The 23,634-nt window shown below is 32.9% G+C and overlaps 3 protein-coding genes across 5 annotated transcripts in view; all 3 read left to right on the top strand.

Annotated features, from left to right (window-relative positions):
* The window catches only part of LOC136981751 (clavesin-1-like), a 90,464-nt gene that overhangs the window by 6,689 nt on the left and 60,141 nt on the right, over positions 1 to 23,634 (top strand). Inside the window, exon 6 of one of the 3 annotated variants that reach the window (XR_010881768.1) lies at positions 1,346 to 1,742. The exons of 1 other annotated variant lie outside the window; for it this stretch is intronic. Coding sequence is in view for 1 of the 2 variants with exons in the window: in XM_067278118.1 (XP_067134219.1) it covers positions 1,346 to 1,534 (189 nt within the window). In the remaining variant the exon portion in view is untranslated. Of the gene's footprint in view, positions 1 to 1,345; positions 2,317 to 23,634 lie in introns of those variants that run through there. One more of the 3 variants, XM_067278118.1, reaches the window with a different exon arrangement.
* LOC136981752 (alpha-tocopherol transfer protein-like) lies at positions 425 to 23,493 on the top strand. Its single transcript, XM_067278121.1, has 6 exons — positions 425 to 428; positions 17,483 to 17,581; positions 18,539 to 18,778; positions 18,853 to 19,046; positions 20,064 to 20,174; positions 23,279 to 23,493. Exons 2-6 carry the CDS (start codon positions 17,485 to 17,487, stop codon positions 23,474 to 23,476), a joined length of 840 nt encoding a protein of 279 aa, XP_067134222.1. The 5' UTR covers positions 425 to 428; positions 17,483 to 17,484; the 3' UTR covers positions 23,477 to 23,493.
* On the top strand, positions 4,968 to 5,669 carry LOC136981760 (pancreatic lipase-related protein 2-like). The gene is made up of 4 exons (XM_067278133.1): positions 4,968 to 5,111; positions 5,269 to 5,377; positions 5,445 to 5,561; positions 5,638 to 5,669. The coding sequence occupies exons 1-4, from the start codon at positions 4,968 to 4,970 to the stop codon at positions 5,667 to 5,669; spliced, it is 402 nt and encodes a 133-aa protein (XP_067134234.1).

Here is a 23,634-nt window from a genome sequence, read left to right as displayed (position 1 = left end):
TTAATATTATTAATTACTATAAAATGACAAAAAGCTTAATTTTGAGAAGGATAATGAGTTTTATAAAAAGAATTGTAAATGACAAAAACGAATAAAATGTACATTAATTAAGTCTTTATCTAAATACGACCCGTGATCCCCTGTATCTCTCTACTCTCTATCCTCTCGACTTTTAACCACCAAAATTTAATAGTATCAATGCCTTTATACACATGTTACCATGCCAAATTTCGTCACTAAATCATCTCCTCATTGCAAGATATTAAATAAAATAAACACACACAGAGGTTAAATTTGACACGATTCCGATACTTTCCATTGTTATGTATACATAACAGCCAGTAAAGTAAAATTACTTTGTTGGCAACTTTCTAAAATTAAATTTAATTCTCTCCCCTTCCGTTTCAATGAATGGCCTCACTGAACGAGTGCGTTCCTTATAACGCACTCAACACATTCATGTTGCACTCGTGTAATTTCACAGTAACACCCAGTGACACAGTAAAACCACTGTCGATATCGTTCACAATTACTTATACACTGGGGGCAGATTTAGGAATGTGTAGGACGAAACTGCAAATTCCTTACGAGGGATTTTCCCGAGTAAAGTTCCGTAATAGTGTTTTCTTTCTGCACTCCTGTAAAGATCTCCGGATCCGCTATTGCTCATTAACGTTATTCTTGTGTTGGTATTGTAGTATATTAATTATATGTACAGAAATCTTTTATAATTAAAAATCAGTTGTTAAAATTTTGTGTAAAAACACAATTATTTTTCGTATAAAACTGAGAAATTCACACCAATATTGTTTTCTTTATCGATAATAGCCGTTACTATAGTCCCTCACCACCTGGCCGCCCCATTGTGGGCCTGGCCGAACCAGACCCGTCTTTGGTACGTTTGAGGCCCTGGGCCAAGAAATACTTGGAGGCCCCTTAAGGAATTCGTAATGGAGGGTTAATGTTCATAATTTTTTTCAATTAGCTTTCTCTGCTAAACATATTGTTATATTTATGTTTAATAAATTTTATTAAACATATCTTTTGATTGTTTACTGTTTATAACAATTTTATTACTTGTTGCTCTATTCGATTTTGCATATCTTCGAGATCTCGAATGTTAGGAGGCACCCAGTCTCTGGAGACCCCTGAATCCAGGCCCGGTAGGCCCACACTTAAAGACGGGCCTGGGCCGAATCCATACTGTGCTTGCTAAAAAAAGGATCTCTTAGTGTCCACAAGGCGAAAAGCATAAAAAAAAAAGTCATTACTATATTTGTGAATTTTAAATACTGTCAATATATTATTGTGTTGGATAAATTGATTCATTGGAGAATAATTTCAGATTCACCTTCACAGCTCTGGAATGGAATCATTGCACAAGTTCGTTGATCCTAAGTATTTGCCTGTCGAATATGGAGGAGAATTGCCATCTTTGGATCCCACCGAATGTAATGACAGACTACTAGAGTACCAAGAATTCTTTGAAGAAAGCGAAAAATATTGGAATAAAAGTACGGTAGAAGTTCGTTAATACAGAACCTAAGGAAACAGAATGGTGCCGATTACCAAACATTTGTATTTTTGCAAAATTCGCATTGCTTCGCATTTTCTATTAGTGCACGCTGCTCTGTGATTCCGACTAATTTATGTACACTCTTTAATTAGTCTGTAAATGATACAATGCATGACTAAACTGTGTTACTATTGATCGAAAACCCTACAAGAACGTTGATGAACACGTTATATTGTACAAAATCAGCATTCGCAAATGATTTATTTTCCAGGCATTTGCTATATAGACACGATTTACAGAAGCTTCATCAGCTATTTTCACAGGGTGCCAGATTACCGAGCATTTGGACTATCGTCTGCCGGACTAACGAACGTCAACTTTAAATCTGATATTCTTGTAGGACAAGCGACTTTTAAAATATAAAACCCACTTGATGATTCACAATTATTATGTGTTTTCACACATTTATAAATACCAGATTATGCAGAGGTCTCTGCTACCATTGCAAGGCCTGTTGACTGTCATATCCAATGGCGTAACTATTGATACTATTAAGCGCGGATAAGCGACTCTTGAGGGCCCACGGGAGGAGGGAATGGTACTTGTGACATTACGTTTCACATTTACCATTAATCAGTATCATGCTTGGTGGGTTAAATCGAATTATTCAAAGTTTATTTTTAGAATATTTCCATAGACAAAGGAATATAGAAAAGTGACATTCGATGAATTTCTCAAAATCTTCAGATTGCCAAGCTCTCGTGGACTGGGGAAACAATTTTCGAGAAGGAGGATATGGATGAAGTAGACACAATGGAGGATTAGAGTACAAAGCGTGCTTTGTCATACAAAGCACGCATACCCACGTCAGTGACCCCGTTCAGTCACAACAGTCTGGCTTATAAAAGTTTTTTTCCCTAGTGGAATTTCTGCCCTTTTTAGTGAACGTTTTGATATCGTGAGGGCCGTGACGAGAATCACCATATAAATGAACGAATTTGTATTTTTTCTTATTTTCCGATCGTTTCCGGCTATTTTCTTAATCACATTTGAGTAATTCTACAAAATTCTATAAAATAATGAACTGAAACAAACACTCAACATAAATCTTTTAAAACATGTTTTTTTTTTATTATTTTGATCAGAAAATGAATGGAGTTGCAAGGAATAACTTAATTAATACGCCGTGATCTGATAGAGAAAACCATTTTCATGTTTTATATTCAATATCTTTCGGGAAGTTGTTGCAATAGAACTGAGTAAAGTTGTATTCACCATTATCTTGTTCTGTATTAATTATACACGGGACAATTGTTAAATAACGTCTGTATTTTTAAAAATTATTTTTGGAAGATGTAGTGTAATCAGCTTTAACAATTAATAAAAATACATATTAATTTTTCAACATAATTACTATATGGTGGAAAGGTTTCGATTATTTTCTCATACGATACACGGGAATTCATTGATTTCATTCGGACTCATTTTAGTATATCATATCACGCGTCATTAGAAGAAGGACATATTGTGAAAACACTCAAGATACATATTGGCAGAGTAAGGTCAGAAAGAACTCTCTTTATCTAAATCATCGAAAAGTAATAATGCATTCAAGGAAGGAAACAACGAAGGCACTTAAGAACCCGAATTTACAGGTTGTTCCTTACCCTCTTTACACCAAATCTGGCGCCACACGCATTTATTTCTTCCTATATTAATTAAAGGAGATATTGATAGGTAAGAACCACTGTATTTAAACGTTTACAATTTTCTCAATGCAGTTTTCTATAAGGAAGTATTGAAGACTTCCTAATTTGAATTAATTTTGTATACAAATTAATTTATAAAATTATAATTTAAATTAATAAGAATAACGGAAGATAACTTAATTATCTTCTATTCACTCCACATGAAGATCCGCATTACTAAAATGAGAATAGAAATGTATTTAGTTAACAAGACCTATATGTTCCCAATTCACGCCCGTTCCAAAACAGAAGCGAATAGAAAGTGACCTAACAAACTATGTCAACGCCAGTGTTAAAAAGTGCAGTTACTAATCGGAAAACGAAAGTGATAAGTCAAGCACCAGCTATGACTTTCAGAACGGGTTTGCTGATCCTACTGTTGACATTTCGTCCGTCTGCCTGTCTATTCCGTTACATTGTTAAAGGAAAACCCGGCATACACGTAACCTGTAGGTACTTTTTTTCGCTTACCTGTTCTCTTTATCTCCATAAGATGCACAAAGGTTAAGATAAATTGTTTGAATTAAATGTTCGAGTAAGTAGATTTTAAAAAGCAAGGCTGTATCTAAAATATGTATTTAGTTCGCTCTATGATGTATATAAAATAATTAAGGTAACGAAATTTTGGAATATTTGTATTGATCTACATGGGATAAGTTAAGTTATATCAGGGTGCTTACATAATTTCTACACTAATTTTTAGCTGAATGGAAATAAATAGACGTAAAATTACTACTTGCTGATGAAGTAGTGATTATGGGCTTGTATCTGCCAGTCGTAAATTTAAGAATTAAATTTGTTATAATTCAAAATCTGCCCTACAATAAAACAGAATTACTATGTTACTGTGTATGCAGATAACCTGTATAACACGATACTCTTGCAATATGGTTTTGCACGTGAGAATTTATATAAATCTAACGTAAGTATCGTGTTATACGAGATTTGCCTGTATGTAAAATCCGCTGTCAGTGGGTTGCTCATGACTATCCCGAGGCTTTGTAATTGTATACTCCTGTTTTCTGTCTCGTGCATTGTGTGACCCTCATTAAGCTGATATTCGTGACGAAGAACATTCAAACTAGTAAAAGTATGAGAATAAACTAGGCCTGTATATTTAAATATTTAGCATTTATTATATAACTATTAAGGTTAATTTGCTTTCTTAATTTATATATTAAATATTGTAATGCTGTATATGGAGCGACCTAAATATTGGAAAATGAACAAACAAACAATTAGGTTAGGTTTGGTTGTAGATATTAAAAGTGAATCTAAGATTAGGTTTTAATATTTAGACTCGTACTTTCAAAAATTAAATAATAAGTTGTCTTAAAATGATTTTTTAGCGGTCGTAGGGCACACCACAACTTGCATGAAGAATTTGGGATGCTTCAATACAGGACCTCCCTTCTTCCATCCAATCAATCGGCCGTTTAGTTTTTTGCCCAAGAACAGACATTTCATCAAGACTAAGTTCACTCTCTACACAAGTTACGATCCTTGGAACAAAGAGATTCTCGTTGCTGATCATCCCGAAACTATCCTGAAATCTTCTTTTAATCCCGAATGGCCCACTAAAATAATCGTGCATGGATTTATAGATTCTTCTTTCCTCGGAACTTGGATGAAGGTACACTAGGTTACTTTCTGCAACTAATTCTATGTGTTTCATGGCTTACACGAAGCTGTTTCCATAGAGAATGAAGCACGCTTTCTTTTCCATTGGCAAATGCAACGTCATTTTCGTGGATTGGCCTCTCGGAGCCATATTTCCTTACGGACAGGCGACTGCTAACATCAGAGTAGTGGGAGCCGAAATAATCTTCCTCCTGAAGAAACTACAGGTAATAATCTCTTGTAGAAGCATAGTGGTTTAGTTTCCAGATGAATATTTATAAAGTTAAATGAGATTAAAGAAAACTTTAATCTCCATACAAGTTAATGATTCCGAATTGTTTCCTAAATACAATTCTCAAAATCTAAAAAATTTCTTGTTTGCAGCAACTGAAAAACGCCAAGTTAGAAACTATTCATATCATAGGACACAGTCTCAGCGCTCATGCTGGCGGTTACGTAGGAAAAGCATTGAAGAACTTAGGAAGAATAACAGGCAAAAATAAATGACATATTCTGTATTCTTTTCCTGTATTCATCGTTTAACATCGACATCTCTATAGGTTTGGATCCTGCCGGTCCATATTTTCAAGAAGTTTCTCCAGAGGTTCGATTGGATGCTTCGGACGCCATATTTGTCGATGTGATACATTCCAATGCTGGAAAGACCATTCTTCAAGGTAAGAAATTTGTCGATATTTTTTCTACAATTATTATCGTTAATTTAAATAAATTTAACATTATTAAATATTAAAGATTTATCAGCAGGATGCAGAGATAAAGCTTAATTTAAAGTTTATAATTACCAAGAGTTACATTTCTAGTTTTGTTTGCTAAATGCTCGCTTCGGAATGTTTTACTTCATTACTTTCCCAGCTGTTATATATAACAGAAAGTATAAAAATAATACCCAAAAATATTTACCTTTCTGGACTCTTGATACGTCGAGAAATGCAAAAAAAATCGGTTTTATTTTTGTATGTATGAATGTTATTGTGTTCGTAGGGGGCGCGATTATGTTCACTCACTTTGAAACTTAATAACTCCTGTTCCTTTTGTCAAACATTTCTGAAATTTTACAGTGATGCTTATATATTAGGGAGATTGATGCTATTAAATTTCGGTGGTTAAAATTCGAAGGGATAGAGGAGATAGAGGGAATTATGTGCCGTATCTCGAGAAGTTTCGGACTTCGTGAAGATTTCACTCGCTATTAGCAATTACATTTTTTTTTTTTTTTTTTTTTTTTTTTTATAAAAGTCATCCATATCCTCAAAATTAAACTTTTTGCCATGCTATAATAATTAATAATATTTAAAAAATGTTTTAAATAAAATCACGTAACATAATTTTAATTTTTTTCCGGGAAAGTTACACAACTCGTTGCTGGCATTTCACATTTTATATTGTTTATCTAGTGTGAGAATCTAACAGGACTTCAAGAATATCAAAGAAATGAAAATAAATGAATGAAAAACAAGTCTAATATTTGTTTAATTTCATATCTATTATCAGCCATTTTAATATAGGTCTTTATCATTTTTCGTATTTTTCTAATGCGTAATCTTAGCTTACTGTTTACAAATCTAAGTTTATCATTATTATTTTTTACTAATTGTCACGAAATAATTTTAAAAGACCACATTTATAGGTTATATTTTCGGAATTGAGAATGGAATGGCTGCATTTCACTATAAACACCTGAACAGTACACTTACACTTACTAAATATTTAGTGTTTTGGAAGGATGGAAGAAGTGGGGCACTCCCTAAACCATCATTAAAATGATTAATTTCAGCCTTCTATCTTAAAGATAAAAGCGAAATTAATGCATTTTTTAATGATATTTTAGGGATAAGATAGAGGTGGATGAATTTTGAGGGTATGATACAAAGCCAGTTAAATAAAAGCGTTTAAAATATTTGAAGATACCTTGTATATAACGTCACCATTTTTAAAGTAGAATTTCAGATTTAATTAATAGAAGTTATATTTTTAACTTCTACTCTTCGCCCGAACGTATTTATTTATAGAGGTTAGAATATTATTAAAACCTTTTTGGGCTAACGAAACGACATTTTCCTTTAAGAATTACAATATATTTCCTATTTTTAGTTTATGGTCTACTTTTTAAATATCACCCTTTCTGCTCGTTCTTTGCACCTTTAAAGTGTCGTTCATGTCCATCTTCCTCTTGGCTGACAGGTTCGATTTGGGTCACCGATTTTTACACGATGTCTCTTTTATGTACTAATTTTTATTGGATGTAATTTAAATTACTTCATTTACACAGGGCAAAGCCAGTGCAAGGGTACCTGCAACCAGTATAAGAGTGCAATTTATAAACATTCGATAAAACGTTTATAAATGGCACCCCCTTTGTAATGCCTGTTGATGTTTTATCGCATGGTTTTAGCATTCCAGAAAGCATCGTAGTATGTAATTAGACTGTGTTGAAGTCAAATTAATCATCCTAAAACTAATTTTTCTTTTTATTTTAGGTTTTGGAACCGACGAGGCGATTGGCGGAGTGGATTTTTTTCCAAACAGTGGTAACCGTAATCCGGGATGCACAACAATTTCCGAAAAGAAAACGGCAATAACTCTATACGATCGTATGTCTAATTTAATTTATATTGTAGAATGTAATTCGAGAATTAATTTGTTTATAAATCCTGAATTTAATGGTGGTTTTTAATTTAGGAAGCAGAGTTTCCTATTGAATCACAGCGAAAGTTGCAGAAAATAATGGCGTCAAATGAACAGAAAATTGACTTTTCTTGTTATTTAATTCGCATTTTTGATAGATTTTTCTAAAAATATACCAATACAATAATACTAATTAGATCAGCTGTTTATCAAACATTCCATACAACCATTGCATACAATCGATGCATTTGTAAAGGGTTACGTGAATAATAGTGAGAATTAATGGACTGCAACGTTGAATTACAACTTATGAATTGCAATTTGTAGCACTTCTCACCCTTCAAAATAGAATATAATTGATACAAAACACAATAAATTACCTTGTTCGGTGCAATGATAAATGGATTCAACATAAGTAAAAATCTTTACAAAAAAATATATAATACTTCACAAATGCTAGTATTAAACAATAAATAATTAAACTATTTATAATAAAAAGAAGTTTTTTATGTTCACTCATTCAATTAAATGTCCACAAATTTTACACAAATTTAAAAAGTTTTTTAGTGAAACAGTTATAAATCATTGATGATACAAATACTTTATCGTGTATTTTTTTAGAGAGAGAGAGAAGCGCTGCTTAAGGCAATTTCCATAAAAAAATTATCAAATTACATAACGTGTTTCTATTTCACGTCGAAAAATACTAGCCAGTTTTCCTCATTGCAGCTACCTGCATGAAGGAAAATAATGTTAACCTTAGGGCAAAACAAAAAGTGTCGACATACTTTACGCGTATTTGGAAATAAAATAAAAAATTAAAATGCATTCATTAGTAAAAATTAGTAATAAAATTTATTTTTTTTTCCTTCTTTTTGGTTGTAAAAAATATAAATTATAACCAAACCTTGCAATGTTCTATAAAGTACTTCCAGTTAGCGAGTAATTTTTGTATTTATTTATTAGGCCTATAAGGAAGTGCACGACATGTATTTACATACGTACATTAATATTTAAACATTAATTAACGTAGCAGCACTTCACAATATTGATAATGAACACCTATTCATGTTTCTTCAATACAATATTTTAATTTTCAGTTTTATCCAAGATTTTCTCTTGTGATCATTCAAGATCCTACGAATTCTTTATTGCAAGTATCAAGTATTCTAACTGTTTCGTTGGTGTTCCTTGTCCTACTTACTCCCAATTCATTAGTGGAAAGTGCATCTGTACCGAAGACAATCCTTGTTTGCCCATGGGTCTAGATGCTGATAAGTATAATCTACAGAGGAGAAACTCTTCTCGTGTGTTGTATTTAGTTACTGGTGACAAGTATCCTTACTGTGGTGAGTAGCAACGATTAATACGGACATTCTAAATCATACTTTGTTAATGTTAAATGCGGGTTTACTTCGAAATAATGAAAACCTTTGAATTAACTGAATTTCGACTGGAGTGTAGACTGTTGTTTTTTTTTACCATAATGTACTATTTATTGCTTGAATATACGATAATTTTAGCATTTCAGTATCAAATTCTGTTGGTGTTGGACGGATTTTCTGGAAAAATATTCAAATTTGGGCAATTTTATCTTAGCTTCCGAGACGAGAAAGGAAGAGAAGAGTCTACATTGATACTAAACAGGTGTGTTTACAATATTACTTATTAAAAATTCCGTAATTTTATTATTCAATGATCTAATAGGTGATCCATTAAATTAAAATAGCTTTTTAATTTTATTCCATAAATTTTCATAAAGCTTATAAATTAGGATTTAAATCTAAACATAACATACAAATACATTTCCAGAAGTGTTACTACAACAATTACCTCAGTTTTATGAAGTAGGGTAATTGCATTAATATAATATTTGTGCGTGATTTTAAATTATAAGAAGTAAATAATATCCATTAAGGTTAGAAGTAAAGGTAAAAAATAAGGAAACTTATTGTTCTTTATTTCATAGGTGTGTTTTCGTTTCAAATAGATAAATAACGTAACTGTTGACCGTAACAAATACAGTTAATAATGAAAAAAACCTAATTTATCTTATTAGATTGAGTGTTTTTTCATTGTTAATGTGAGCGGTTGCTTACTTTTCTCATTGGATATCGTCATTCTTTTGTATAAAGAATTTAAAATGGAACTGTTTTCCCTTTCAACTGGTGTTTTGAAACTGTTACTACAATATTCTTTCATATATTGTGTGAAAGTATAGAAAATTCTCGGCTCTTTTAGATAATTTTCGAAAAAATTACATAAAAAATGCAGAGGAAACAAAGACATTACTTACAGGATATTCCTTTAGATACATTAAACCAGTGAAGTGTAGATTTTACAATTTACCTGTTTTTAAACACTTCCTCCCCTTTATGTTATTGTGTTTCGTATACCACAAAGAAAATTGATAAATTTAGCAATGTGAACAGTTCTTCACAAAAGCAGAGTTAAATTATTATCACACAATTTAGTAACAATTATATATATATACGGCAATATATTATAAAGCTTCTTGCCCGTATTAATTAATTACAAAAATATAGTTAAGACTGATGAACAGGCTTATTATACTCCCAGTATATTTAATTAACCTTTTCAAAATGCACTTCGGCCTTACTCGCCTTTATCAATTGTATAAGACAAAAAACAGAGTCTATAGTGACTATTTACAATATATCATAGAAGTGCAATAATTGCAAATTAATACGAATTATTATTAGGATTATAAGTTATATCTAAGTCAGTAACAATAAAATACTATACATGTCCTGTTAAAATCCTTGGGAGTCTTCTTTATGGCTGTAGTGGAGACAGAAGGAAAGAAACTAACAACAACCGTTAATTAAAATCGACTTACATCTTTACAGAGACGTGTTCTATAAACAAGACGTTCCTTATACATTTCTAATGAAAAGTTCGAAACGTTTGGGTCCTATCAAAGAGGTATTTTTAACGTGGCACCAGACGAAACTGAAAATAATGCAATTTTCGGAACACCAGGAAAAAGAATTTTATAGAATCAAATATTTACGTTTCACACCCATCACTGTTTATCCGGGAAGGTGAGCCCAAGTATTTGTCTTTCGTTTATGCTATTTTTAAAATAAATATATAAAATTTAGTATTTAAAAACTGAATAGAAACAATTTTGACTTTACTAATTTACATCGGTTCAAATCGCTGTGATGTTAAAAGATTACAACACGCATACACAACACAGGATCATCGATAGAAACATTTATGGTTTTCTGCCTGATATATGCGATAAATGACGAAGAATAGTTGAACGAATCTTATTACGTGAACGACAATTGGATGGTAAATGAGAAGTAGGAGGAGTTTCTTGTTACATTTTAACCAATCATTCTTCAGATAACCATATTTTAAATTAATATTAAAATCTTTTCATTTATATTGCAATATTCTTTGTTGGAAAACGTTATATGCTTAAAATATTTAGAAACTTATTATATTTGTTAGTGTACAACAATACAAAATAGTAAGTTTAAAAAAAAAAAAATTTATTGATTCTAGTTTGGAAATTAAAATTTACGGACAATTTCATCGTGTAATTATTGAGGTTTTTCTCTTTTAATAATGAAAACAATTACAATTTATTTAAATTTTGCCGTACATTTTAATTTTTAAGGTTAATGTAAATTCATTATAATATTAAGAGAGGTTTTCTTTGTGTCATACTCATTTTATTAATTTATATCTTTACTCGAATCTCTCGATTAACACGTATGAAAATTGTTTCTTCTAACAGGCCAGGAACAGAAGTTTGGTGTGGTCATTCTTCTCGATTCTATCCTGATAAGTCCGTGTTAGTGACTAGAATTCTTTGTTAGACGTATTAGATACTGATCAAAATATATCTCCTCGAGAAATTTGGAGGTATATACGAGCGTACAAGGAAAATTCTCTAGAAAGATAAGTTATAAAATACACTTGCAGCACACAATCTGCACAAGACTCGTATAGAAGAAGAAAACCGAAAGACACTTGTAAGAAAGACTTGCACATATACAAGATATTTATTCGTGTCACATGCATTTTGTCTCGTTTTGTAATTCACCTCATTTAAATTAGTAGGAGAGCGCCGACAAGACCTCACAGAATAAACGAATTTAACAACAAAATACGAATTAATTTTGTGATATTTGTATTATATACACTCTTTGTATTTAGAAATTGTATAAATTAATGCTATAATAAAACATCGTATACACAACCTAAGAGTCGTTGTATATTTATTTTATGCAACACAACTGTTTGTATTTAAACATATTATTTTGCTTTATCAAACTGTTCTTTTACACAACTTTTTTTTATAATACTGAATATCTTCATCTTTATTTAATTAGCAATATGTCAAATTATATATTAAATTCTTTATCAATTTTATGAAAATACTGTGCAGATAAGCAGAGAACATGTGGGCTAATTGTACGGATTCTACAATAGTTTCCTTGGAATAAAGAGTTATACCTGTATATATGTATATATATAACGTTTTTCCGTGTGTCCACCAAGAAAGGGCCTATTTAACAAAGCATTTACCGTATATCTCGGCGGATAAGACGATAGTTGAATCATAAAAAAAGGTCCCGAAAATCCGGGGTCGTCTTATAGGACAGATACAAAAAATTAGATTGAAATTTATATAAATTAAAACCATTATAAAAAAACGGACAAACCGTAATTATTTACTAGTAGAGAGTAGGGCATGTCCACAAAATAGAATAGCCCATACGACGTTTTTGTGAATAGTCAAAGTCATTACCCGAATGCCGAATCGGTGCGAATGCTTGCAACAATCGCAAGGCAGTGCTGCCAGATGCAAGAAAATAAATTTGTTCATTTGAAAAATTACAAATAGGACATAATTCCGTATACGCTATACAGTGTTATTATTCAGATGATGATCGCTGATCACAGGCCGCTGATCACAGGCTAAATTCACAGGCCGTTGATAGTTTGGGGTCGTCTTATAGGACAGATATAAGCTAAAACTATAAAACTTCGACGAAAATTTATACCTCGTCTTATCTGAAGTTGTCTTCTCCGTCGAGATATACGATAACTCATATCAAACTTCGGTTATTGTTACCTATGGTTCCAAAATGGCGGCTTGTCTCTGATTCCAGCAAATAAAAGAAAGGAAACAGTGGGGACGCACGTTCTAACCTAACCTAATCTAACCTATTCTAATGATTTTGTTGGTAATAATTATGGTAATTTATTAGAATAGGTTAGGTTAGGTTAGAACGTGCATCCCCACTGTTTCCTTTCTTCTATTTGCTGGAATCAGAGACGAGCCGCCATTTTGGAACCGTAGGTAACATTAACCCAAACTTCTAACTTATAAGGTAATTTTCGTTTTTTTTAAATAAAACATAATACAAAATGTTATTGAAAATTTTTATAATAAGATTTTAAAAAGCAAAAGATGGTCGATAATCCGATCACTCATTCTGGTTCTTATTTTAATAACGAAAATGCTACCGAGAATTCCCTTTCCGATTCAATTGATGTGGGTGGGATGGTCATAAATACATTTAAGAGAAGACGGATGTTATGTTTTCTTTCACTCGTAGCCTGGAAAATTTCTAGTTGGTTTTCGAGATTGTAATACTTTTTTCGATGACCGGAATTCCGGGATCCCGTTAAAGAAACCCTATCTGAAACGAGTTGAGATAACCTCGTACAGTACATCAAAGACCTAAATTTCTGTTTTAATTCCATATTCATCTTACTTTATATTCTAATCTAATCATACGAAATCAGATAAATTTATCACCCAATATTAGACTTTACGCTGCTTTGTATCTCGAACACCCCAATTTGTGAAAATGAATTTTTCCCAGTCGACCTCATTGTAATTCTGTGAAATGCCTCTCACGAGCGGACAGGCTATAATGGCAATTACTGCATTAAATCCACTATTCTATTTTGTATTTACTTATTCATACTTTTAGCAGAAAGTAATTACATTTATTAATAATCATAACTAAATTTATTTTTAAATTGTACTTTGAACGTCATGCTGATAATTTTTTCAAACTTTATTTGATAAAATGAATTGTTAATCGCTTATTACAGATAATCATCAGCACATTCAACGCAGAAACGAGTAAGTAATTAATTCATTGTAACTAACTCTTATTAAATCACACATCAAGATCTACCGAGTAATTAATATAAAAATTAACAATCTTATCTACAGTGTATGTAACTTCATAACTGACTGCCACACCCTGTAGTATATAAAATATTTGTCTATCCGTAAAGATCTAACACTTATAATAATTACTCTTTCGTAAATAGTTAGCGAAATAAGTTTCATATTTTAAAATAACGAAAGAAAAATTACTTTTACTGAATTTGAAAAATTACTTTCGGTGTTGGGATATGGCGATGAAACACATGAGCCTTCCGAGAAGGTTTTGTGTGGAAAATTGGCTCCTATTTACGTGTTACACACCTGCATAAAATTCGGAAACTGCACAGGGTGAGGCGCGAATCCGCCACTAATTAACAGTTCGCAGTGATTTTATCTACTTGGCCACTTGTCGGCTCGAATTAGTGTGTGACAATTTCTAGTTTAAACGATCACAATTAAATTATATAGTTTCTAACGATAGAAAATATAATGGAAACACTTTAGAAAATAATAATAAATTTATTTAATCTAGCGACGATGAAATTTAAACTAAATTTGTCAAGGCACGTGATAAGGACAAAGGGTATTGAAAACGATGACTTAGATAATAAAGATATTGAAAGTGTTTTTTTTTTAATCACTGCTAATCAATAGCGGTGCTCAAGAGCTTAAGTGCTCAAGAGCCTAAGGAGGTTTGTACTCAACGCTTTTTCATATAAATTTGTATGACCTAATGCCCACTTCACATAATACTTACCGCAGAAGGTATTACCGGTCCCACCGGTGTCCGAGTGGTCTCCGTTACCGCTCAAATCGGTGGTGACCGGAGCCTAAACACTGGGAAGTTCTGTCGTGGGTTCGCGCCGCGATCGGACAGGCTGGCTGGCTGCATTGAGTTTTCTGGCTTTTCTCCTTGCCGATAACGACTGATTAGGAAGCCAGTTCCACATAAAAGTCTTCCCGGAAGGCATTCTTTCCCGTCGCGCACGTTTAGGCCGTCGGATACTGCTGGCTCGTCGGTCGCGTAGCGATGAAAAATTGTCTGTCGGAGAAAGAGCCTAATTGAACTAGAATCTCCGTATTAAGAAAAGGTATTGCCGTACCAGTAAGTAAATATTAACTTAGTTTTCGTGTTGGATAGTACTTGATTCCGAAAATGTTGGACCAAGTCTGAGTATCATTGAGCACAGATTTGTAATTTTCCAAGACGTGTTAATTCATCAGTTCCTCAGGAAATTCTAGAATGGCTACGCATAAACTGCTATTTTTGTAACAACTCGAACTTAAAATATTAGGAAAGCATTGAAAAAATAAAAGATTGTCCTTTAATTTAATGAGAATCTGCCTAAATTTAAGAATTCCAAAATTAGAAGTTTAAATCTAATAGTTTTAACGCCGATTGCTATAATGTTTCCAAGTGACCTATGAGATGATTTTTTTCTTTTATAATTAAAAGACGTGCCATACATAGCATGAAATATATAGTATCTTCTTATGACAAAGAAATATTATTTTATAGTCAGTCAGTAGGTCAGTCAGTCAAATTTTTATTAAAGTACAAAATTTGTATATTTTCAGTTCCGCTTCGCATAACTGATAGATATTACATAAAATTTACAGTAATAAGTTAATGTTAATAAGTATTTATACAAACTAGAGTTGTAGTTGAAAGTGAACAACATAAGAAACATAGTAGTGTTAGGCTCAAAGACCGAAAACTCTCATTGAGCGAAAAAAAAGTCCAGAACGCGTAGTGGCACTTGCAAAAACAGCCACAACGCAATGGGACTAACTCAAGATCACAAAGCGAAATAAAAACCTCAGGAGCTCACAAATGTTCAGAGTGTCATGAATATGTTTACGTTATCTGCGGAAAAAGCAACGAGAATGAATGATTTGGTGCAAATGTTACTTTCAAGCTCTGTTTAAGAAAGAACAGCTTCAATGCTAAGAGAGAATATGCCAAATCTGGCCTAGAAAAACAGGCAGATAAAATTATTTCACTATCCAACTCAAAATTTCTTGCAGTTGAAATTAGTTCGAATGTTTTAGTTAGGTTGCGTGATGTTAATAGGGGACGTGCAGCTCTCAGAAATATTTTAGCTGCTGTTATGAGCATTAATCCATAAAGTCTCTATCAGTTAGGAAACAAGGAAGGTCTTCTTGGTCGACTTTACGCTCGTAATGAATTTACAATTTCTGAGAGTAAGTTTATTAACATTCAGGACGTACCATCAACTTCATTAACACTTCGCTCAGCATCCATGTTTATTAACATCTAAAAGTAAGCAAGGGTTCTCTCACTGTAAAATTGGATTGGAAAGATATTAAATTTTTCTTTATGGTCTTTTTCAGTTAGTCACGACACGTTGTGGATGTTTTTACAAGTGCCACAATGCATTGTGTACGTTTGAGCGTTTTCTGTCTTTGAGCCTAACTGTAGCATATTTACATTTAAACAGGTTGTTGACAGCAGCTTGCTGTCTCAATATTGCGTTGGATTGATGGTTTAGGCGATGCCCAATGCTACACGAGTAATTGATGTTATTTTATAGTATATGAATATATACAGTATATTTTCTTTTACTTTTTTCGCTTGAAGGGCACTAAGACAGACTTTTCAATCTAATTTTGGGTTCAGCCAGGCCCATAGTTAGGCGGAGGGTGGTGAGGCATAGCGCCAGACATTCCGAGACAGACCACCTCCGAAAAATTTCTGGGATTTTTCACTTGCCTGAATTCGTTTCCCGGTTTCCAGAATACTGGGCTGACGCCTTGACCGCTTTGACCATTTGGCTGACATTATATGGTATATAAATATTAACACTTCTAAATTATCAATACTATTAAATATCCGATGATTGCAATTAAATACTCCAATTCAACGCAGTGTAAAGTCCAAATGCGATTAAATTTCGTATAGTGACATTTTAACGTGTTTTGCGAAAAAGAAAAAAAAATAGTAACGACACTCACCACCAAAGCACTTTTGGTGCTGTAAGCAACGAACATTTTATTTGTAGAGGACACTCATACTATACACAACCAGATGCAAAGGATACTGCTTAATGTGGTCCCCTTTTTAAAACCATGTGCTCAGCGACCGACCATAATTAAGCTTCTGTGGTGTTTCTCGCATGCAATTTGATACAGTCTTTAAGGCTTCCAAATGCGCAACATGTTCTTGTTAAACCATAGTGTCTCCATAACCAAAAATCACAGATTAAAATTCGCAGAAGTAAAACAAGCAAAACAGCAAGATTTAGTACTTTTTGTTTTTTACGAAAATGTCTTCCATATGTCTTAGGATGTCACCATACAAAATTTATTTGCATTGCGAGTTCTGTAAATAGTATTGAATATGGATATGTTAATTACGATCACTCGATGTTAATGAATTTACGCGATAGATAAAAGAGGCTCGTGTGAAAGATCTGAAGATACAAATTACAATTCTAAAATGTTTCTAGTAACAGTTAACAATAGTTATGTTTGACAGCCGGATAGATGAGCGGTTAAGGTAGCAGCCTACTACTGTGGGGAACTCAGGATGAATCCCGGGACCACAAAACAGGAAGGGTTGAAAAATCCCACGAATTTTTCGAAGGTTGTCTCTGTCGGGTTGTCCAATGCCATGTTTCACCATCCAGCTACCAATTGTAAGATTGGTCAAACCCATAATGGATATCCTAGCGCCCACAGGACAGTGTGTTAATCGAATTTCATTTAATACAGCGTTTATCTTAAATTTTAATGAATATATTTAACATTTTCAACTTGCAGGAATGACTCTTGAACTATTCGTCGATAACTCAAAGAACGAAAGCAACAAATATTCGTGGAACGATGAAGATATTCAAAGCTTCAAAGAGATGATAAGAAGTAAGTAGACGTTTAATCCATACATTTCTACTATAATTTATGGTGTGACATTACGAACAGATTTCATTAATAAAAATTGTTTTATTGCGTGAACACATGAAGATTTTGATGTAGAAGCATGACTTATAAATATTTTTATCTCGATTGAAATAATTCAGAGTGAACAAGAACCATTATAAAGTCGTATGCTACATTTCTTGACATTCAAGAGGAGTTTCACTCTATTCATTGCAATTGCAACATGTTAATTTGTAAACTTAGATAATTGTGATTTTCGATTTTTTTTATTCAGTAAATCTCTCAACGGTCTCAATTATTAAATACATAAGCACAAGAACTAATTTCCTAAACGAAGAAGGAAAAAATCGAAGAGTAACCATATGCTGTGCACTAATTGTAACGTAAACAAAGTTGCAATCTGATCTGTGTTCAGTAGTGCAGAATGTTAATGCTAACATCACATTGCTAATTAACGCTTGCTAATGTTATTTTCACACTGACTAATCTTAGCAAAATTTCGCGTTGCTGAACAAGACAGTGGATGTTTGATTACCAGAATTTGCGTTTGTAAAAATCATGAGAATCTAATACTAGTTGCGCTTGCATTTTAGAAATTAATAGATTATGTAAGCATTATACAGAAGTTTCTTGTTTGTCAACTATGGAATCTAACTAAACACCAAAAAATTCACTAAGGCTTTTCTATTGAGAAACACTGTTGCTTTTCAACCTTATTATGTAATTTTTACGAGTATAAACGTAGTAATAAGTTACCATTGCTTATATGTTAAGACTTACAGTATTGTAATAGTTAGCTTTCTTGAAATTCACCCATCTTGAATTTGTCACCGGTGGTCCATTTGTCGTAACTGATAGTAACTAATAATATTTTAGCAATGCAAACTTATTAAATAATGAATTTCCATAAAATTTGAAGTATTAATCATTATTTTACAGAAGAGAATATAAATTGTCGCATGGACGACATATTCCTCCTAAGCTTCCTCAGAGCCAGAAAATTTGATAGAGAAAGAGCTCTTAAATTATTAAAAAGTTATTATTCGGTAAGAGAAAGATACCCGGATTACTTTCAGGATCATAATCCTTTGGCTGTAAAGGAAGCTTTAGATATGAAAATATACGGATATCTTCGACAAACTGATCAGGAAGGGAGAGTAATAGGAATCGGAAAAACTCGTAAGTTATCGATGGATTTTAAACATCTTACTCTTACTATTAAGAAAAAATTAATTTTTTTTTTCTTTATTTAGGTAATTGGGATCCTTGTAAAATTCACATTAAGCAATTACTAAAAAGTACATTAATGTTTTACGACATGTTATTGCATGAACACGTGATGCAAGTCAATGGTTACATTGTGATCTTCGATTCTGAAGGCCTGACTTGGAGGCACGTTATCCAACTTACACCGAGCGTCATTCATTCCATAATTTCGATAATGCTTGTAAGTTATCACTAAACTAGGTATTTTTTAGGAAAAGGAAACTGCTTTGCAGCGTAGATTTTTCTGTTTCGGCATGACACAAAAACTCACAAATATAATGATTTGAATCTATGCGCAGGACATACATATGCGAGTTTGAAAAGCTAATTTCGTCACGACATCGTGCGTGTTAAACGCCCGCAGTATAAATCAAAATAAAAGCTGTAGAGATCAATATAAATTGAGAGCAATTGTAAACTCGATTGACATATAGCGCGCGACCGGCAACTCACCCATAGAGTTTACATGGAGAAACTATCTTAGCCCATATAGATCGAATTTCCAAATTCCAGCTTATTGTGTACATGCACATTTTAGTTACAATTTCTAACAGAAAGTAATACTTTTAGAGTGTGAAGTCATTACGAGACAAAACAAAAATGACTAATGAACAGACTAATGAAAGACTTATCGCCATATTTAAGTTTGTCCTTGATGCCAATTGCTCTAGCCACATACATAGATAGGTACAAAGATCTCTTCTGTGCCTAACAAGTGTGAGGATCGCTTCTTTCCGGTTCTGTCTCAATTCTATCGCGATACGACAAAATCGCGCGATGTCCTAGTATATTTAAATAATCGAGAATACAAAAGTTTAAATTTTTAACATAGACCTTTTCTTAACAAAGATATAATTAGGGTCAATGTGTTGCATTGAGGAAAATTAAGTACAGTAATTAACTTTCTGGAGTACGTATTACTTTTTTTCCTTCAAATTATTAATATTTAAGAATATTAAGTCCTTTTGCATTTTGTCTAGCAGAGTGGATAAAAAATCCACTAAACAATGATAGTTGGTCGCGGGTTCGTGCCTTACAAACGGCAATTTCTCATAGAAAATCTTGCTGGGAGACCCCACTTATTGGAGAATTTCACCAAATCAAATTCATTCGAATTTTCATTTGAATTAAAACACTTAATTATTTAACAAAATCTATATTTTTCAATATTTTCACAGAACATATTTCAATATTTCAGCATTCCACTCCAGTTAGATATAAAGCAATTCACATAATAAATGTTGGAAAATTTGTATACCTATTTATGTCAGCATTTATGCCATTCATACCATACAAAATAAAGAAAAGAGTAAGTAGTACAATTAAGTTGACCTATTTCATTAAGTAAATATTTTAACGTAATAAAAGCCTTATAATTTTGTTTTATAAATGTCTATTCTGACAGATCTTATCAATAAGACCTCTTGTACTGGTGTTCGGTTTCTGCAATTGAAAAGTTATTCAGAGAAAACAAATAATCTTTATTGTTCACCCGGTATTTTACCTGTACATACTTTATTTGTGTTTCGGACCTTCAAGTCCCTCTTCAGCAGGTTTACAAAAACACGGTGCTAAAAACAAAATTTATAAAAATTTACAGCAATACAATATATTAAGAGTACCCGACAATAATATATAGATTTTAGCATGACTTACAATTTCCCTTTTGTTAATATGTAAATAAATACACTGAAGAATTCATATAATACCATTTTCCTCAGTTGCTGAAACCGAACACCAGTACAATAAGTCCTATTAAGATCTGTCCTTGTAGACATTATATAACAAAACTGTATGAAATAAGGAATAAAGGCATGTGAATTACAGCCTTATAATGATGATGTATCAGGACGAGTCAAAACAAAGTGAGAACTGAGGCTGATTGTTTCCTCACGAGATAATCATCCAGGTCTTAGTGACTTTGGCTTCTTTGAAGTGTTAACCGTGAAGGCTACTTGAATTGTTCTCTAGTATCTTTGACCAGGAAATGTATGACAGAGCGTCAAACACGTGAGTAACAGTTTATTTTGCAAGTTCAGCTAGCTATGAAATATAAAACAATCTTAAAACATTTATTTTTTATTAATGTAATTATTATTTTTTCAAAAAATTATACATACTAACTAATTTGCATAATTTTTTGAACGTAGTACGCGTGCGTAGTACAGCAAACAAAATGGCGACCGGAAGCGCGGCCATTGGGGTTCCCTAGGTAAACTTTAACCCATTTCCTTTCCGTTTTTTCTCGCTTTTCCTTGATTTGCGATCCCTATCGCTGATGTTTCTCTTTTTACTTGATATTTTTACACGTTTTTTAGTTTCGCCACACGAATGTGCCTTACTTTTTTTTCCCTTCTTACATTCGTCGCTTTGTGGAGCAGCTGGAACGGACTCCGGTTCTTTCCATTTCGGCTTGATTCCGGCACGTTGCATCACGAAAAGTAGACGGAATAAAAACTTACCTATTTACTATTAAAAATAGCAGAAAGTAGCATTTTTTCTTCAAAAAATGTTTAACTGGTGAAAAAAACCACTCGCAGCAGTCGAGCCGTCACGAAAAACAAAAAATTTGCCTACGATAGCGTTATTTAAAAATTACGCCACCTACACCGAATTTCTAACATCACCTGCCGTCGAGATTATCGGAAGCGCGGCCATTGGGGTTCCCTAGGTAAACTTTAACCATCAATTCTACTAGACTTACCTGTTGTTTGAAATTTTGCACCTATAGCCATCCATAAACATTGTTTAAATATAGTGGCTTTATACATGATACTGATGTGGTCGAATGGATTCAATAAACTCTTCTATTTCATTTATTTTTTGATTTTTCGAGACCGTCACAATTGTAGGGTTAACCCTCATTGCCGCCATTGTTGGAATAAAAAGCACGTGTCTACTTTGACTTCACAGAAAAGACTTCTCTTTATTGGAGGAATTTTGGCGTAAAAATTTTATGCCGTAAAAAGTAGAGATACGCTCTACTCTATTTTCAGTTCTGTTTCAGCCAAAATTTCAGAAAAATTTTTACGCTTTCTGTTTTAGACCAGGAACACACATGCGTAAAATTGTTTGGCAGAAAACTGAATCAGAAATCAGCTTTCAGTTCAGTTCCTGTTTTACGCTTTTATGCCAGAACACACACACGTAAAAATTCTGGCCGAATAGGAAACACCACTACCACTAACAGTGCTAATTTTATTAATTTTTTTCTCTCATATAGGCTATTTATCCCTTTGTACCTTCCATTTTTTCTCCACTTCCTCTGCTATAATACAGAAAATTTAAATTAATAGACTTATATTCCGAATTCAAATAAAGAACGTGTGATCTAAATACTAGGCCTATATATCGATTTTACAAGACCTACCTGTTGTTTGAAATTTTGCACTTACAGCCATCCACAAACGTTGTTTAAATACAATGTCTTTATGCATGACACTGACGTGGTCGAACAAATTCGATAAACCACTGTATTTCATTTATTTTTTGTTTTTTCGAGACCGTCACAATTGTAGGGTTAACCCTCATTGCCGCCATTGTTAGAATAAAAAGCACGTGTCTACTTTGACGTCACAGAAAAGACTTCATTTTATTGGAGGAATTTTGGCGTAAAAATTTTACGGCGTAAAAAGTAGAGACACGCTCTACTCTATTTTCAGTTCTGTTTCAGCCAAAATTTCAGAAAAATTTTTACGTTTTCTGTTTAATACTAGATTTTACGCCGAATTTTACGCATGTGTGTTCCTGGCCTAAGAATGACAAATCTGAGCCATAGTACGGTATTACATAGTTTTGAGCAGAGTGCGAACATGATACATTCGCTAAACTTTGGCACGGAAACTGAGATGTATCCTGTGGATATGATCCAACAGAGTGAGAAAAATTAACATATCGTAATCTGTAGTCGTATACGAGGCAGCACATACGGTATATTGTTTATAGGCAATGAAAGAAGGCGATGACATTACTCGCCAGATGTTGGAGCTTTTCAGTGGAAAATAATGGTCATTTCTAGTCTAAGCTGTATTGTTTGCTCTCAGGATAGACGCGATGAAGAAGCCAGGTTTTAATTAGTAGTGATAACTGATTGCAGATATACATCATTGAGATCGTCTACCACCAGACGTTACAATTTTTGGTAAAAAAGACGAGCAGCAGACACTTGCTCTGTGTGCTTTAGTTACCAAAGCCACGTACTTCTATGTAATTTTTGGACAGATGTGCAGAGAATCATTCTATATACAGACAAAGATTCGGAATATGTCAATGCTCACTTTCGACAGGAAAAAATCAGTCTCAATTCGTTTCAGTCGGTATTATATTGTTGAATTGTAGAATAATCTTTTAATTGTAACTATTACGAAATTTTTGAAATTTCAAATAAATTAATTCTTCAACAAATAATTTCAGATTCACTTTCACAGTTCCGGAATGGAATCATTGCACAAGTTCATAGATCCTAAATATTTACCAATTGAATATGGCGGTGAATTGCCGTCATGCGATCTTGCTGAATGCAACGAAAAACTACTAGAATTCCAAGAGTTTTTTGTAGAACAAGAAAAATTTTGGAACAAAAGTAGTAAAAATAACAGTAGTATAAATTGAATATGTTTTAAATTGGCATTACGTTAATAGGCGATACCTATGAAAAAAACAGAACCATTGTGAATTTACATAATTGTAAATGCACATAATACCATTGCACTCTACAATACATCATGAAAGAAAGTTTCATAAGAACGTAGAGCACTACTCAATCTCTA

This window comes from Centruroides vittatus, unplaced genomic scaffold, assembly GCF_030686945.1.
Source record: "Centruroides vittatus isolate TY-2023 unplaced genomic scaffold, ASM3068694v2 contig_790, whole genome shotgun sequence".
Classification (NCBI taxonomy): Eukaryota; Metazoa; Arthropoda; class Arachnida; order Scorpiones; family Buthidae; genus Centruroides; species Centruroides vittatus.
Note: the sequence above shows the minus strand (reverse complement) of the source record. Positions and strands in the feature narration are given on the sequence as shown.